The 15,906-nt window shown below is 45.6% G+C and overlaps 3 protein-coding genes across 3 annotated transcripts; 2 read left to right on the top strand and 1 right to left on the bottom strand.

Annotated features, from left to right (window-relative positions):
• Positions 1–3,749: 3,749 nt before the first annotated feature.
• LRP88_02201 (NAD(P)-dependent alcohol dehydrogenase) lies at positions 3,750–5,031 on the top strand (the record flags this gene model as incomplete). Its single annotated transcript, XM_083238869.1, has 3 exons — positions 3,750–3,942; positions 4,012–4,793; positions 4,867–5,031. The coding sequence occupies 3 exons, from the start codon at positions 3,750–3,752 to the stop codon at positions 5,029–5,031; spliced, it is 1,140 nt and encodes a 379-aa protein (XP_083105464.1).
• A 339-nt stretch (positions 5,032–5,370) lies between these two features.
• Positions 5,371–9,831, bottom strand: LRP88_02200 (uncharacterized protein; the record flags this gene model as incomplete). The annotated part of the gene is made up of 7 exons (XM_083238868.1): positions 5,371–6,621; positions 6,785–7,000; positions 7,440–7,672; positions 7,893–8,185; positions 8,249–8,355; positions 8,487–8,668; positions 8,739–9,831. The coding sequence occupies 7 exons, from the start codon at positions 9,829–9,831 to the stop codon at positions 5,371–5,373; spliced, it is 3,375 nt and encodes a 1,124-aa protein (XP_083105463.1).
• Positions 9,832–10,299: 468 nt separating this feature from the next.
• Positions 10,300–11,760, top strand: LRP88_02199 (uncharacterized protein; the record flags this gene model as incomplete). The annotated part of the gene is made up of 3 exons (XM_083238867.1): positions 10,300–10,528; positions 10,637–10,927; positions 11,366–11,760. The coding sequence occupies 3 exons, from the start codon at positions 10,300–10,302 to the stop codon at positions 11,758–11,760; spliced, it is 915 nt and encodes a 304-aa protein (XP_083105462.1).
• Positions 11,761–15,906: the final 4,146 nt, after the last annotated feature.

The raw sequence follows: 15,906 nt of genomic DNA, 5'->3' as shown, positions 1-15,906 counted from the left end.
TACCAGGGGTTTATGCAAATTCGGGGCATATGCCGCCACACGAGGGGTCAATCCAACACCTTATAAAAAGAAATTAAAAAAGTTCTTAAAATTTAAGATAAAGCTTAAAATAGATAAAGTTTTAATATTAGACTTATTATAACGTATATAATAAGCATGCGACGCATCTAAGTATGCGACGCACCTATACTGTGTACTAAATCTTAATATTCTTAAGCTTAATAAAAGCCGCAATAAAATAGCTATAGGCTTAAAAAAGTATTTTAATAAACTTAACTCTTAAATAAATTATAGATAATTTTTTAGAATTTCTAAAAAAGTCTCTTAATAGAAAAAAAAGCTATTTATATAGTGTAGATAATTCTTTTTCTAAACTACCTTATAAGAGATTTTTTTTTAAAAAGTTTTAAAAAATCATAGTAGGTTTTTTATAGCTTAATTAATTTAACTCTAAGTTATTAGCTAGTTAAATTTTAAGCTAAATTTCTTAGAATTTTTAAGGCTATTTTAAAATTTAGTATAAATCCCACTATAGGGTAAAATGCGTCGCATACTTAGATGCGTCGCATGCTTATTATATATATTATAACGTGTTTGATAAGCAAGTACAACAGACAAGCAAGTACAACAAAAATCCTAACCTTCGTACTAGAGATCGCAATAAAAATACCACAAACCATTTGATCAATTAAAACTACTCACTATACTCTTCCCCAGACGTCTCAATCACTACCTGACAGGTCCTTGCATTATGCCCGGGCTTGCCGCAGACACCATAGCGCCGAATACCCGGCCCGACCGACCTTCCTCGACCACCACTTCTCGACAATTTCGCAACTACCTGCGCATCCACATCCATCTGATCAATTGCTTGCCTTCCTTCCTCTACTATTATTACCCCTCTTCGCTATAGTCTAGTCCTTTTTGCCCTCCGGCGCCGGCTTAGTATCTCATTCGCCTCTCGAAGGTCCTTAACCTCGGCCCTTAATAATGCATTCTTATGTATTATTGCCTTTGTTCCCTTTGTAAGAGACTTTAAGGCTCTTAGAATTAACTCTGGGGAGCTACTCTTATGCCTTCTAATTCGTCTCTCGAGGTATTCAGACTGAGATCCAGCCTCAAGCACGGTCTTCGGGGTCTTTGAGACCCAAGGGGTCGAGGGGCTAGCTACCTCTTCAACCGGCGTTGGAGTCCGTAGCTACACATCAAGCTTTAAGATCACATTTTCAGGGTCAAGGGGAACAAGGCCGGCTCCTTTAAAAGCCCCCCTAATATTTCTTTCCGTCATAGTGGCCTCATGTGCTACGTAGAAGGCCAGAAAGAACTCGGTCTTTAAAACGTGGGTAATAGAGCATCTAATCAGATGCTCTATTTCTCGACTATAAGCCTTCTTTAGTAGCCCAAAGCACCCAACGTCAAGTAGCTGAAGCAGGTAAGAGGAATGAGGTGGCATACAAAGCCGGATGATCTTCTTCTCCTCGCAATATCTCTCGAATTCGATGGACTAGTGACTTTCGTGGCCATCGAGGATTAAGAGATAATAGCGACTATTTAATCGCTTGGCTATATACCAGTCAAAGTGCTTTAGCCACTTAAGACCGGTCTTATTATCAATCTAGCTATTTTAGGTCGTCGCAATAGCCTAATCGCCCGGGAGGTTACTTTCTCGGTACTAGTTAGCGAGGTGATATTAGCCCGCACCGATGATAAACGGCTAGATCGCCTGGCCTTCCGCATTGATCGCTTAAATGACTATAATCCATTCCCGGTTTCTAGGCTATATTGATTTCGGCTTTGAACGTCTTTCTAAGCCTATAATAACCATTCCGCTTGCAATTATGCCCATAAGAAAGCTAGTCTCATCAAAGTTATAAATATCATCTAATCAGATGCTATACTTCGCGATTATATTCCCCACGAGGCAAAACTAGTTATAGATAACTATTAGATCTTTATATTTGGCTCTCTAGTAGTCATATTTCTAAAAGAAACGCGTCTTAAGCTCTAGGTATCGCCTAATGAAGTTTAAAGCCTAACGCACGCTAATTAGTGACACGTCGCGGTCGGCAAGCAATTAATTAGCCATTTCTTTTATACCACGAAGCCTAGGGGGGAATCCTCGCGAATCTAGATTAAGAATGAAGTGAATAAGGATCTCTTCCTCTAGATCGGATAGCTTGCGCGATTTCTGGATAGTATCGCGTCGAGATTGGATGCCTTGCTGTCAGCGATATAAGGTCCAATAACGGACCTTATAGATAGTAGCAGCACGTCGGAGACTTAATTTTAGGTTATTTTGAATAGCTTAAAGTGCTAGAAGTATTCTAGCCTTATTACTAGGGCCTGATATATTAGGTGGTTGTAAATTAATTAATTAAATAGAAAGATGTAAGGTAAGGGATTTTTATTGCACTTGCTTATCTGTTGCACTTGCTTATCAAACACGTTAGTATATTATTTTATATATTTTTTTAGAAAAATCTTATAATACTCCTTATAGGGTAGTATAAAAAAAGTATATTTGCACTATATATTTAATTATTTCTTTATAAAGGGCTTTTTTAAAAAATCTAAAAAAATTATTATAAGATTTCTCAAAAGGTTAGGTTTATAAAAATACTCTTTTTAGGTTTCTAACTATTTTATAGAAAAAGTTAAGAGGTCTAGGGTAAGTGGGATTTTAGTAATACAGTATGCTATCACGCATGCTTGTTTGTCACGCAAGCTATGCATATACGTTAAGTAGTTTTAATTAATTAAATAATTTATTATGTTTTTTTTGCGATTTATATCTTAGAGGTTGAGATATTTGATCGGCATGCTTATCTGATCGGCATGCTTATTAAGTATGTTATATCTAGTTTACTTTATTAATTAAACTTTTCTTAGCTAGTTATTAAAAATATATAGCTATTCTTAGATCTATTACATAAGGCTTAATCTAATAAACTCTATTTTTCCCTTTTAGGCCGTGATATAGCCTTCTTAACTAGGCCTAGCCCACCTAACTAACCAGAGATCACCAGGCTAGCTATTAAAGGCACGTGACCACCCTCAGAGCTATTATACAGAGCCCAATCTGACAAATATCTTCCCTGCTTTTCCGCACCTTAACTATTATATCTTACTCTACTACTCTCCCAAATACAGGCTATTCACACTCCAGCCGCCCAACATGAACAATTACACCACAACCATAAACGGCATAATCGTGACCGATACTAGCGTATCTCTACCCCTCCCACCCGTTCAAAGTGCTAGCATCTCCATCTAACTAGCGGAATCTAGATCCCAGCACCAAAGTATTAGATGAAATCTTTTAACGACATGGGGCGAGGGTTCGGGTTACGTTTGGTGAGGAGTTGAAAGAGGTCTACCTTTACCTCTTCGCTTATAGATAATAGGGATATTCTCACTCTTTTGTCTTTGATACAAGCTTCTTGTTTGTGCCTAGAGCTATATTTTGTAAGAGACTATACATCCCTAGAAGCGGGAAGTCCTCGATGGACTAATTTAGCGCGTAGGCAACTCCGACCCCGCGAACGTTTTATCACTGGATGGCCGCAAGCGTCACCCACATGGCGCTCCGACCGGGACTAAGACTCGGCAAATCGCCATTCTTAGTCATAAAGGGCTGCGTTGGCGAGAGATCATATACCACAGGACTGCCGGCTACTGAAAGGGGTTGTTCTGGATTTACCAAATACACGGACAATTCATTCCCATATTCACACCGCCAGCCGTCCGCTATGTCTCGAACCACTACCGCCCTTGTCGTGCCAGAACTCAACGGCCAATTCGAACTTCAGGAAATATCGCTAGATGCGCTTCAGTCTGATGAAGCTCTCGTCCAAGTCCATGCGTTTGGCGTGTGTCACACTGACATCTCGTGTGCCAAGGGCAAGCTACCATGCGGCCCGAACGCTGTACTCGGCCACGAAGGTAGGCAATGGCCTCACCCACATACATGGTCCACGGCGCAGGCTTGTTAACAACTCAATCTTGGAATAGGTGCCGGTGTAGTTCTTGACGTTGGCTCCGCTATCACCTCGGTCATGAAAGGAGACAAGGTGCTGATGTCCTTTTCCCACTGCGAGTCATGCCCATGGTGTGTATCAGGCCAGCCGGCGTACTGTTGTAACTTCAACAACCGAAACTTTGGTGGCAAGCGTCCTGACGGATCATCGGCCATGTTTTCAACCGCAGCAGGTCAGAAAAAAAACCTTTTCAGCTCCTTTTTTGGGCAGAGCTCCTTTGCCAGGCACACGGTGGTACACCAGTCTTGCCTAGTCAGGGTTGCGCCCGAGACTCCCCTGAATCTTTTTGCTCCATTGGGCTGCGGCATTCAGACGGGCGTGGGTGCAGTCCTGAACACTCTCCGAGTCAAACCTGGCAGCTCGGTAGCTGTTTTTGGCGTGGGCGCTGTTGGCATGGCGGCAGTAATGGCAGCTAAGTTCTGCCAGGCCAAGACTATCATCGTCATTGATCTACATCCTGGTCGACTAGAGCTCGCCACGCAACTCGGCGCCACTCACAGCATTCTTGGCTCAGACCAGCGCGTCGTCGACAAGATTCAAGAAATCTGCCCTCCAGTTGGTGTCGACTATGCTGTTGACTGTACCGGCGTCCCAGCCGTCGTTGAGAAGATGGTGGCAGCCCTGGGAACGAAAGGGAGGGCGGCGACCGTCGGTGCGCCAGGCAGCAACTCTCACGCCAAGATGGACATTATGAGCCACCTGACTTATGGTAAGGAATACGTGGGCTGTTCTGAAGGCGATAGCAATCCATCTAAGGTAAGTCTAAACATGGCGTTAAAGCCCCTGTGCTTATCTGTGTAACGATGGTGGTCTAACGGATAGGATACAGTTCATCCCTTACCTGATCGATTTGCACTCTCAGGGACTCTTACCTCTTGAAAGGCTGATCACCTATTACAGCATCCAAGATTATGAGAAAGCCATTGCTGATGTAGTTGGTGGACTGGCCATCAAGGCAGTGATTCTGTGGAATGAAAAACCTATCGAACTATAAGCAAGTGTACGCTAGATCTTAGGTAGAGACACTTGTCTTCTTATCGCAGAGATATGTTCCCCACCTGGAAAAAATAGCCTCCAATTCAAATACTAACGGAGAATCCCCTCTTCTCCATGGCGTTTTACTGAATACACAAGTTGTATCCCCGGAACCCTCTGACTGCCGCGGCTTCTTCTTGATATTTCAATCACACTATTCTGAGTTATTATAAAATAAACTTGGTCCTTGATCATATTGTTACAGCTTCTTTGCTAGTGCGGCCCTGAGAAGAGATTCCAAGAAAAGGAGCGATAGTATTGCGACGATCTTACAAACTAACTATGCATACAAGATATATCAATTTCTCATACTAACGGGAAGCTTCTCTAATGGCGTTTCCAACCACTGCATCGTCGCAGGGTCAAGGAACTGACTTCGAGCATCTTCCCAATCCTGCATGGCCTTTGCTTTCTTCGCCTCGGATCGCGGTGTAATTTTGGCCGGGAACTCCTCAGGCATGCACACGAATCCCTGGGTCAGCTTATCTGGGTCAGGCAGGATGGGCTCACCGGCCTCATCCAGAGCTGGTTCGATGTTGAAGGCCCAAAGCATGCGCGAGATGCCGAGGAACAAGCTGCGCTCGGCAACATGAATACCAGGACATATGCGTCGGCCGGAACCGAAGGTGAACTGATCGCGCTTGGTGGGGTCGCCGCTTGAGGCTGAGTCGCCCAGGCTGAGGGTGTCAGATCGATATCGTTCGGGGTTGAATCGACGGGGCTCTGGATGACGATCCTCATCCATGTGGATGGACCATACATTGTTGAGAACGCCAGCACCCTTGGGAATCAAGAAGCCGTTATAAATGTCATCCTGCGTCACAGCGTGAGGAACGGCACCGAGGATGGTTGTTGGCATCCAGCGGAGTGTCTCCTTCATGCACATGCGCACATATTGAAGGCGGTCCTGGTCATCAATAGACGGAAGGCGGTCATCACCAACAACATCATCTATCTCTTGTTGGGCCGCCTTCTGGACATCGGGGTACAAAAGCATCGCCTGCACCCAGGCGTAGAGCGTGTTGGACGTGGTATCAGACCCAGCCTCAAGCAACGTACCCGAGATGTAGGCGGCTTGCTGGTCGGAAAAGCCATGTTTCTTCTGTGCCTCTGCCAGACCTATGCAGAAGCATGGCTTGATGGTACCGTTCGCAAATTCCTCCTTGGCCTTGAGCCAATGGCTCAAATAGAGAGCCTTCTCTTTCTGGTGTAGGTCCCTAGCTTTCTGCTGCAAGGGCAGAAAGAACTCTGGGAGTTTCCGCAGCATTGGGAAGGAGTCGAGGAGAGCAGCAACACCAGTCTGGTTGAGGTCTGCGAACTTGGAGAAGCCTTCAAAAAGCTGGATCAACTTTTTGTCATTGTTCATGGGTGTCCGCCAGCCAAACACCATGGTCGTTGTGAGAGAATTGGAATACCGTCGAATGTTGTCTAGGAACTGTTCTGGTTGGACAACCATGTCATGAAGCATTTGCTTGTTCTCTAGAACCTGGTACGGCACATACTCCTTTGATACTTGTGAATTTAAAAGCCCATGTACCATTTTGCGGAACTAGTTTCCACTTGTAAGTAGCCGCACATCGGGGTAGCGGATGCCTCCCATATAACTTACCGATCTCCAAGTTGGACCATAACCCTAAACACCCAGGTTCTATGTTAGCGCCACTCTTCGCGAAGGACGACGACAGGCAGGTGGTAAGAATATAGCAACGAACCATCATAAGCAGTCGAAGATCACCACTGGCTAACTTCTGACCAACGTACATCTCCTGCCGGTGCGAGTACAGACTGCTCCTGCGGTCAAGCAGATCCTTGACTGCCTGATCACTCGACAGCACCACAAGGGTCTGTGTACCCAGTATCAGGCTGTACACCGGTCCGTACTGCTTTGCCCACTTCTGGAGCTGCAGGTGGATGTCCCGTTTTGGCATCTGAGAATCATCAGTGTCCAGTATTTTGCGAAGGGGAAAGGCATTTGCCGAGTGTTACTAGATGGATATTTCCGAGAATAGGAAGAGTGGGCGGGCCCGGGGGAAAGTTCTTTGGTCTTCTTCCAACAAACAACAACCGCACGAAGGCGGCCGCGAAGAGCAGAAACAACAACTTGATTGTGTGTGTGTTAAGCATGGTGGCATTGAATGGGACAAGGAGAAAATGGTCAGGCCAGTTACATGGAGAGATGGCCTGGACCGAGAAGCAAGTCTATTATAGACCAAGCAAGCGTGGGGTCTTTGATTTGAAGCGCTTCATTGCCGATATACTTGTCGGAGTTGATGTGGGATACCTCCGCATTCCCACATCGCTTTCTCCGCCGCTAGCATCCTTGGTCCTGGTAGTCACCACTCTAGCTAGCGCCTAATGTAACTGTACATTTTGGAACTCTGTGATTAGGTCATTGACCTGACGCATGCTTGTCTGGTCGATAACTGCAAGTATCGGCTCGGCTGATGTGCCGCTGCCACTGCCACTGTCGCCGAGAATGGCCGTCCCCATTCCCCACCGCATGTCTGAAGTGCTCGAGATGCGATCTACCACGACCGTTGCTAGAAGCCAAAACTCGGGGGAGTGGCGCATGAACCCGATTCGCTTCCACATATTGATCCCTGGAGAGCAGTTCTCTTTCCTTACCATCGCATGCGGTGGACTGCACGAAAGTTGGTCCGTATATATTTCCCATACCGACTTCCAAATCGTGAGAGCGTTGCGGATCGTTGTGCAATCTTCAGTAGCGAAGGCATTTTGCCTTAGGAATAATAGAGAGTGGAAGGCTATTACGAAGGCATTAATGGGGCAAAGCATAATAACTGTGTTCAAAGCCCTTACCGGAAACAATTGTGAACAGATTAAGAGGTCCGAGATCCGCAAACTGCACCCGAATATTCGGCTCAATGTTGTTGTTGCAAAAGATGTTCACGGCATCGCGGACGGTCATGTTAGTCAAGGCGGACCGCCGAAGCCAAACCTGAAGTTGTTGAGCACACTCGTCAGCAGTGGCAGCCTGAAATAGAGCCTCTGGCCAAGCCATGTGCATGGCCATTTCTTGGATGACCATCCTAGGGGGCAAATTGTTGAATATAACAAACGCATTGTCAAGTAGGAAGATCCAGAGGAAGATTCTGTAGGCCGCGGTTTGTGAGTCAGCGACACAACCCTGAGTTTCTCGGACAAGTTAGGCTCACCGTATGAGTTGTTCCCTTGACACAAAGTCTTTCCAATCAAACTCGTACTGGCTCACCATACTGTAGTCTGCATGTCTAGCAGACATGATGCCAATATCTCGTGCCACCTGTAGTACGTGTCAATCCCCACGCGAAATTCAGGAAGGGTACATATTACCGACACAACAGTGCTGAAACGATATCGGCGAATTCGTCTCTTGCTAGCATCTGTCCCCTCCCAGTTCTGATAAAGGCATACCATGTATGCTGCCTGCAAAGCCTCGATTTCGCGCATGTTGCGACTTGGGGTCCAAGGAGTAGTATCATCAGTAAATCGGCAATCACTGCAGAAATCTTCATCAGTGAAGACCATTTCCTCAATGCAGTTGTACCATTGCTTTGCCTGCTCAACATCAAGAACATCCGGTGAGACGGAGGCTCCTGTGAGATGTCAGCCAAGCATCCTATCACGGCAAGAGAAGTTGAACAGATAGAATAGATGTTTTCTCACCAATCAGAATCATGGCCGCAACAAGCGCTGGCTTAGCATTGGCTGGGTCAAAAGATGGTCGGTGAACAAAATTGACATTTGGATGCCATATTTCCCAATATAGGGCCAGGAACTTTCTGATGTTGTTTGGCGAAAAAAACTGCAGGCACCGCTGCTCTAAACCAGGAGACCACTGCAGCGTGACGGAGCTGTTCCTGGGCTTCTTTGTGATAATATCCTTGACTCGAAGGAGGATCTCGTAGGTTTTCAGGGCCATGTTGTCTTGGAGCCTTGGGGTGTGGAGCGCAGTTGGGCTTGTTGATGCCGGATCAGGATTTGTCACTGGTTGTCCAATGGTTGGTTTCATCAAAGCTTGCAAGAATACCGAGACAACTTGGTGGCGCTCCATTTCAGTTCCGCAGTCAAATGATTCAACCAGCCCAGTCCTACTAGTAAAGTTGTCTAGGAAGTGGAACGAGTAGTCGTTCGGCTCAGGCAAGTCTGGTGGCAACGTATCGGCCGCCAAGTTCAGGAAGTTGACCCAATTTTCGTTGTTGGCATGGTCATAGGCGAAAAGGTCAGAGGCGGAAAGAGAGCTGCCGAGATATGCGAAGGGTAAGGTATCGCCCAAGGCGAAGGGAGGCAGCACAGGAGGCGCCACAGGAGGCATCATAGGATCGGCGTCAGGCAGGGCCATGTTTTGACTGCCCCCAGGGCTGTTGTCCAGGTCCAGCGAGCATCCAGCTTGGCCAGGCATGGTCCCCACCTGCTCGGTCAGGTGGGAGGAGATGCACTCGAGGGACTTGCGGCGGCAGTTACTGCATGGTAGGCCGCCAGTGCAGGCCTTCTTCTGCCTGACGCAGGAGTCACAAGCCCGACGCCGGCGCGACGCGACAGTGGCCTTGCCAGTAAGAGCCTCGCGGCCCAGGCAAGTCAGAGCATGGCGGCGGAGCACGTCAGCGCGTTGATAGGAGCTGCCACACCATGAACACGGGAACGGTCTCGCGATGCTGTGGGTGGTGACATGGCGGGCGAGGTGGCCGCTCCGCTTGTACCGCTTGTGGCATATCAGGCACGAATACGCCGGCTTTGCATTGCGCTCGCCGTCGGACATTGCTGCGGGACAGGGGCTTGAATTGCGGGATGCTTGGTGGGTTTGCATCAGCTAAGCAGAAGGAGCAGGTATGGAGAAGTCGGACTGTCGTGGGACCAGCCAGGCGGGCTTGGTCACGCTTATACGCGGGGCCACGTGCGCTCCTACACTCAACTTTCCCCGCATTCGCACAATCGATCTTGCGGGGTGCATCGCCACGATCGACATGCGGCACGGGGCACTGGTCGGACTTAATGTGGGTGAGCCCACCGCGATTTTCTAGCACTAGAGTAGTCTGCTCCGTACAGATTCCGTCCGCAAACATTTCCATAGCACCTGGACAACCAGAACCAACCTTGGTTTCACCATGCTCAAGTATAACAGATGCATTTCGCCTCGGCAGGTTCTCGTCCTCGCCTGGTCAGGTCTCCAAGCAACAGAACTTGGCCCCTGAATCTCGTTCACCGACCCGCACCACAACAACCCATCATGATTGTTGATTCCTTTCTCTCGTATCTTTTCCTGTACCCTCCGGCCTCGACCCTGCTGTTCATCTCGGCCACTGTCTTTATCAGGACGGCAGCCTACTCCTACTTCTTCCATCCTTATGCAGACATCCCAGGTCCCTTCTGGGCCAAGGTGTCTCGACTCTGGCTAGCCCGTCAGGTTGTTCGAGGTGACATCGATAAGACCCAGAGGGCCCTGCACCAGAACTACGGTGCGTACGCACAAAAACTTCGGTGCGTACGCATAACAACTTCGAGCTATTCCGCCGTTTCGGGGTGCCCGCCTCTTCGCCTTTGCTCACTGACTCTCCGAGTCGTAGGTCCCATCGTCCGCGTCGCGCCCAACGAACTATCCATCTCTGACCCCACCGCGCTCAAAGTCATCTACGCTGTCAATTCCGGATTCAGCAAGACGGATTTCTATCTGCCTTTTGCAGCCCATCTGTCCCAAAATGAAGACTTCTTTACCCAGCAGGACGAGAAGCATCATGCCCCTCGCTGCCGGGTCGTCAACAACTTGTACTCACTCAGCAGTATCCTAGAGTCAGAGCAATACATCGATACCTGCACTGTGACCTTCATGTCTCGCCTGGATGAGTTTGATTCATCCTGTAGGCCATGGACCTGGGACTATGGCTTCAGATGTATGCCTTTGATGTCATCGGTGAACTATTCTACGGACATTAGTTCGGGTTTATGGAGAACCGTCACGACTACGGCAGGTACATCGAGTCGCTGGACGCGTTGCTACCGGCTGTTGCTGTTGCTTGCGTTCTACCGTCTTATGTGCGCCCCTTGCAAGTCTTGGGTCATCTCTTTCCTCCGCTTCACAGGGCACTCAAATGTTATGACAACATTGTGCGCGCCGCGAAACAAGCGGTGCGTGACCGCCAAGCACAGGTGGAAAAGAATGCTGAGAGGTAGGTTATCTTCTAGGGTTTAGTCCATTATTCCGACCAAGGACGCCGTTTACTGACTGGTAAGTCGAATATCCGATCTCTTGGACAAGTTGTTCAACGTCGCGGCTACTGAAGATGACTTCTCTCTAGCTGACGTAACTACCAAGGCTTGGGTTTCATTGTTTGCAGGATCTAACACGACTGCCATCGCGATGCGCTCCATCTTGTACAATATAATTAAGAACCCGGAGGTGAACAAAAAGGTCACGGCAGAGATCGACGACGCTGCATCTAAGAGCAGACTTAGCACCCCGGTCAAGTACCCTGAGGCTATCCGGCTGCCGTACTTTGTTGCTTGCTGCAGGGAGGGTTTCCGTGTCCATCCAAGCGTTGGCATGTCCATGCCACGACATGTTCCACCTTCTGGTGCAACTATTGCCGGCCGGTATTTCAAAGGGGGGAGCCGTGTCGGCATGAGCGCCAATGTCCTACATTTTGACAAAGACATCTTTGGTGAGGATGCCGACAGCTACAATCCAGACTGATGGCTGCCGCCTGGTGCGGACCTTATGGAATGGTATATGATGCATTTCGGTGCTAGACTACGTACCTATGTTGGGAAGAATGCATGTTTTGTTATTTGCTTATGCCATAGTCGTGGCCTTTAACTAATATATATTAACATACATAATAAGCAAGCATCACAGACAAGTAAGCATCGCACTTTTCCCTCTTATATCTAACTTTCCATTTAATTAATTAATTCTTAACCACTAAATATATTAGACTTAAATATTAAGGCTAGAACCCTTCTTGCCCTTTAGGCCCTTTAAAATAACCCTGAGCTAAGCATCCAACACGCTATAGGGACCTACCGGGTCTCTAAGCATAGGCTGCATCGGCGATAGAATAGCATTTAAGCTCGACTTAATACTATCCCTAAATCACGCAAACTATTAGATCTAGAGGAATAAATCCTTATTTAGTTTATTCTCGACCTAGATTCGCGAGGATTTCCCCCCCGGCTTCATAGTATGAAAGAAATAGCTAATTAATTACTTACCGACCGCGACGCATCACTAGTCGGCACGCGCTGGGCTTTAAACTTCATCAAGCGACACCTAGAGCTTAAGACGCGTTTTTTTAGGAAATATAACTACTAGAGAGCCAAATGCAAAGATCTAACGGTTATCCGTAACTAGTTTCGCCTCGTGGGGAACATAATCGCGAAGTATGGCATCCGATTAGATGATCTCTATAACTTTGATGAGACTGGCTTTCTTATAGGTATGATTGCAAGCGGAATAGTCGTCACAGGTTCAGAAAGGCGTTCAAAGCCGAAATCAGTGCAGCCTGGAAACCGGGAATAGATTACAGTCATCCAGGCGATCAATGCAAAAGGCCAGGCGATCCAGCCGTTTATCATTAGCGCGGGCCACTATTACCTCGCCAATTGGTACCAAGATAGCAACCTCCCGGGCGATTAGGCTATTGCAACGATCCAAAATGGCTAGACCGATAACGAGACTGGTCTTAAGTGGCTTAAGCACTTTGACCGGTACATAGCCAAGCGATCAAATAGTCGCTATTATCTTCTAATCCTTAATGGCCATAAAAGTCACCACTTTATTAAATTCGAGAGATATTACGAGGAGAAGAAGATCATCCGGCTTTATATGCCACCTTATTTATCTCATCTACTCTAGCCCCTTGATATTGGGTGCTTTGGTGTGCTAAAGAAGGCTTATGTTACATGCCCCAGTCACATAGGTCCCCCACGTGACGAATCTAGCTCTATAATGGCCAGATCTAGCAGCTTTTAGATAGAATCAACTTAGTTTTAGATTACCTCTTATGTGCCTTCTTTGCATTGCGACTTATGTTTGTTTTAACCTTCTAGCTGCTAGAAACAGCTCTCATCTCACCGCTTTCAGTAATACTTAGGCCTCTTACTCCCCTAAGAGGACTATAACAGCTTATAGTTAAGAAATAGAGCATTTAATCAGATGCTATATTACCTATATTTCAAAGACCGAGTTCTTTCTAGCCTTCTATATAGCATATAAGGCCACTATGATAGAAAGAAATATTAGGGGGGCTTTTAAAGGAGCTAGCCTTATTTCCCTTAACCTAGAAACTATAGTCTCAAAGCTTAATATATAGCTATAGACGCTAACGCCGGTTAAGGAGGGGGCTAAACCCTCTACCCATTGGGTCTCAAGGACCCCAAAGACCATGCTTAAGGCCAGATCTCAGTCTAAATACCTAGAAAGACAAATTAGAAGGCATTAAAGTAGCTCCCTAGAGTTAATCCTTAAAGCTCTATAGTCTCTTACAAAAGGAACAAAGGCTATTATATATAAGGTTGCCTTATTAATGGCTAAGGTTAAAGATCTTCGAGAGGCAAATAAGATATTAAGCCAGCGCCGGAGGGCAAAAAGGACTAGGCTACAGAAAAGAGGGGTTATAATAATAGAGGAGGGAAGGCAGGTAATTAATCAGATGGATATTAATGCGTAGGTAGTAGCGGAATTATCGAGAAGTGGTGGTCGAGGAAGGTCGGTTAGACCGGGCGTTCGGCGCTGTGGTATCTGCGGTAAGCCCGGCTATAATGCAAGGACCTATCAGATAGTGATTGAGACGTCTGGGGAAGAGTATAGTGAGTAGTTTTAATTAATTAAATAGGTTATGGTGTTTTTATTGCGATTTCTAATCTTAAGGGTAAAGAAAAGTGCGACGCTCACTTGTCTGCGACGCTCGCTTATTATATACATTATATACGCGGTATATAACTTAGTCTAGTTAAGGGTAAATAGCTATATGGCTGCCTATTATTCTTTATTTATAAGTTTAAATATGTCTTTTAGTGTGGCTTTAAAATTATCCTAATCGGCGTAGATGTTAATGGTGTCCTGGTCTTGGTCTGCTTCCTTATGGGAAAGGAAATCCCTGGTGATGGGTTCTATCTAAGTGGCTATGGTGCCTTCTATAAGTTATCCTATGAATAAGGCCCTTGCCTTAGCGCCCGCGAGTTTAGTTAGAAAGAGTTTAAAGTATCCCTTGTAGCGGGTTAAGAATAGAATAATGTTCTTTGCGTCTCTATTGAAAGGCGCTGGTTTGGGTGGTTTAATTACTTCTCTAATGTCCCTGGTGGGCATGGGGTTGATCACTAGTGGTGGCGGCGATGGTACGGCCTATTATTACTGTATTTATCCCCTGAGTTGGTTGATTATGGCGCGGAGCTGATGGATTTCAGTGACCATCTCCGCAGTGCTGGGGAGTATATTATATGTAGTTTAACTGTGGAGGAACAACAACACAACACACAGACCACCCACAGCCAATTGAGGCTGCGAGGGCTGCTTAATAAGCAGTTGAAAAAGAGGTAAATTAGAAGGTAAAGATGAAAAGGATGGCTAGCTAAGAGCTGCGGCGGAAGATGCCTCTTTTGATCAAGTGGTCACGTGTTCAAGCACGTGACTAACAGGCTCGCCCGAGCCCCAATTCAGTAGGCGGCTGGCCTTAACTAGTGCTTGGGGTGCTGGGGGTATTATTGCTGGATATATTGGCGATAGTATAGTATTACTCAGGGTGACGCTAATGATCCACTAAATAAGAGCTATTAATATATGACGATTATATAAGTCCTAAGGGGATAAACTGGTTATACTAATTTATATTTAGTAGTGAATTAAGTCGCATACTCTAAAAGTAGGTATATATAAGTCATGTCTAGTAATATACTTAAAGGTATTAAGTATAACTAAGTTATATTAATAGCTAAGGTAGCTTCTATATAAGAAAGTATAATAACGTATATATATAGCGAGCCGGACAGCAAGCGAACCGGATACTAATACTATGCACTTAAAAATAGCTAACCTTAAATTTCTTAAAACTATTATAAAATAGCTAAGAGCTTAAAAAGAGTATTTTCTTAAATCTAATAAAAAAAGCTATAAGTTTATAGTTTTTTTTATATTTTTAAAAAAAAAATTTAATTTTAAAAAAATAAAAAATTAATAAAAATAATATAAATAAGAAATTCCTAAATAACTTACTTATTAACTTTTTTAAAAATCTAAAAAAATTAATTATAAGTTTTAAGTTTTTTTTTTAATTTTATCTAAGTCTTTTAGCTTATAAAGCCTAAAATGAGATTTTTAAGGATTTTTTTAAGGATTTTTATAATTAGGTGAGATTTACACTGTAGAGTAAAAGTGTCCGGTTCGCTTGCTGTCCGGCTCGCTATATATGTACGTTAAGTATATTTTATATACTTAATGGTATACCTAGGAGCGCTTAGAGCGATAAGAGCGTTAGTATTATAAGCCGTCGCTCCTCCTGTGATTCGTTCATAGTGGCTGACTTATTACCCTTGTATCTTCTAGCGTTCTTGGTGACGTAGAGGGCGTTCTGCCGTTGTTTACCGCCCATCGCGGCCTAGGCCGTGACAAGTAATGCCATTCTCTCGATGAAAGAGAGTACTATGATGGACTTTATAGAGCTCTGCAGCGCGTCGGAGACTTATTTTTAGGTTATTTCGATAGGCAAGAAGGGCAAGAAGGATTCTAGCCTCATTATTTGCCTGTGACATACTAGGTAGTTAAGAATCAATTGATTAAATAGAGAGGATATAGGATGAGGGATTTTTATCCGGCATACTTGTCTGTCCGGCATGCTTATCATGT

The sequence above is a fragment of the Fusarium phalaenopsidis genome, assembly GCF_050370095.1.
Source record: "Fusarium phalaenopsidis strain FUZ10S chromosome Unknown contig_32284, whole genome shotgun sequence".
Lineage (NCBI taxonomy): Eukaryota > Fungi > Ascomycota > Sordariomycetes > Hypocreales > Nectriaceae > Fusarium > Fusarium phalaenopsidis.
The sequence above is the reverse complement of the archived record's forward strand: the minus strand, read 5'-3'. Positions and strand labels throughout refer to the sequence as shown.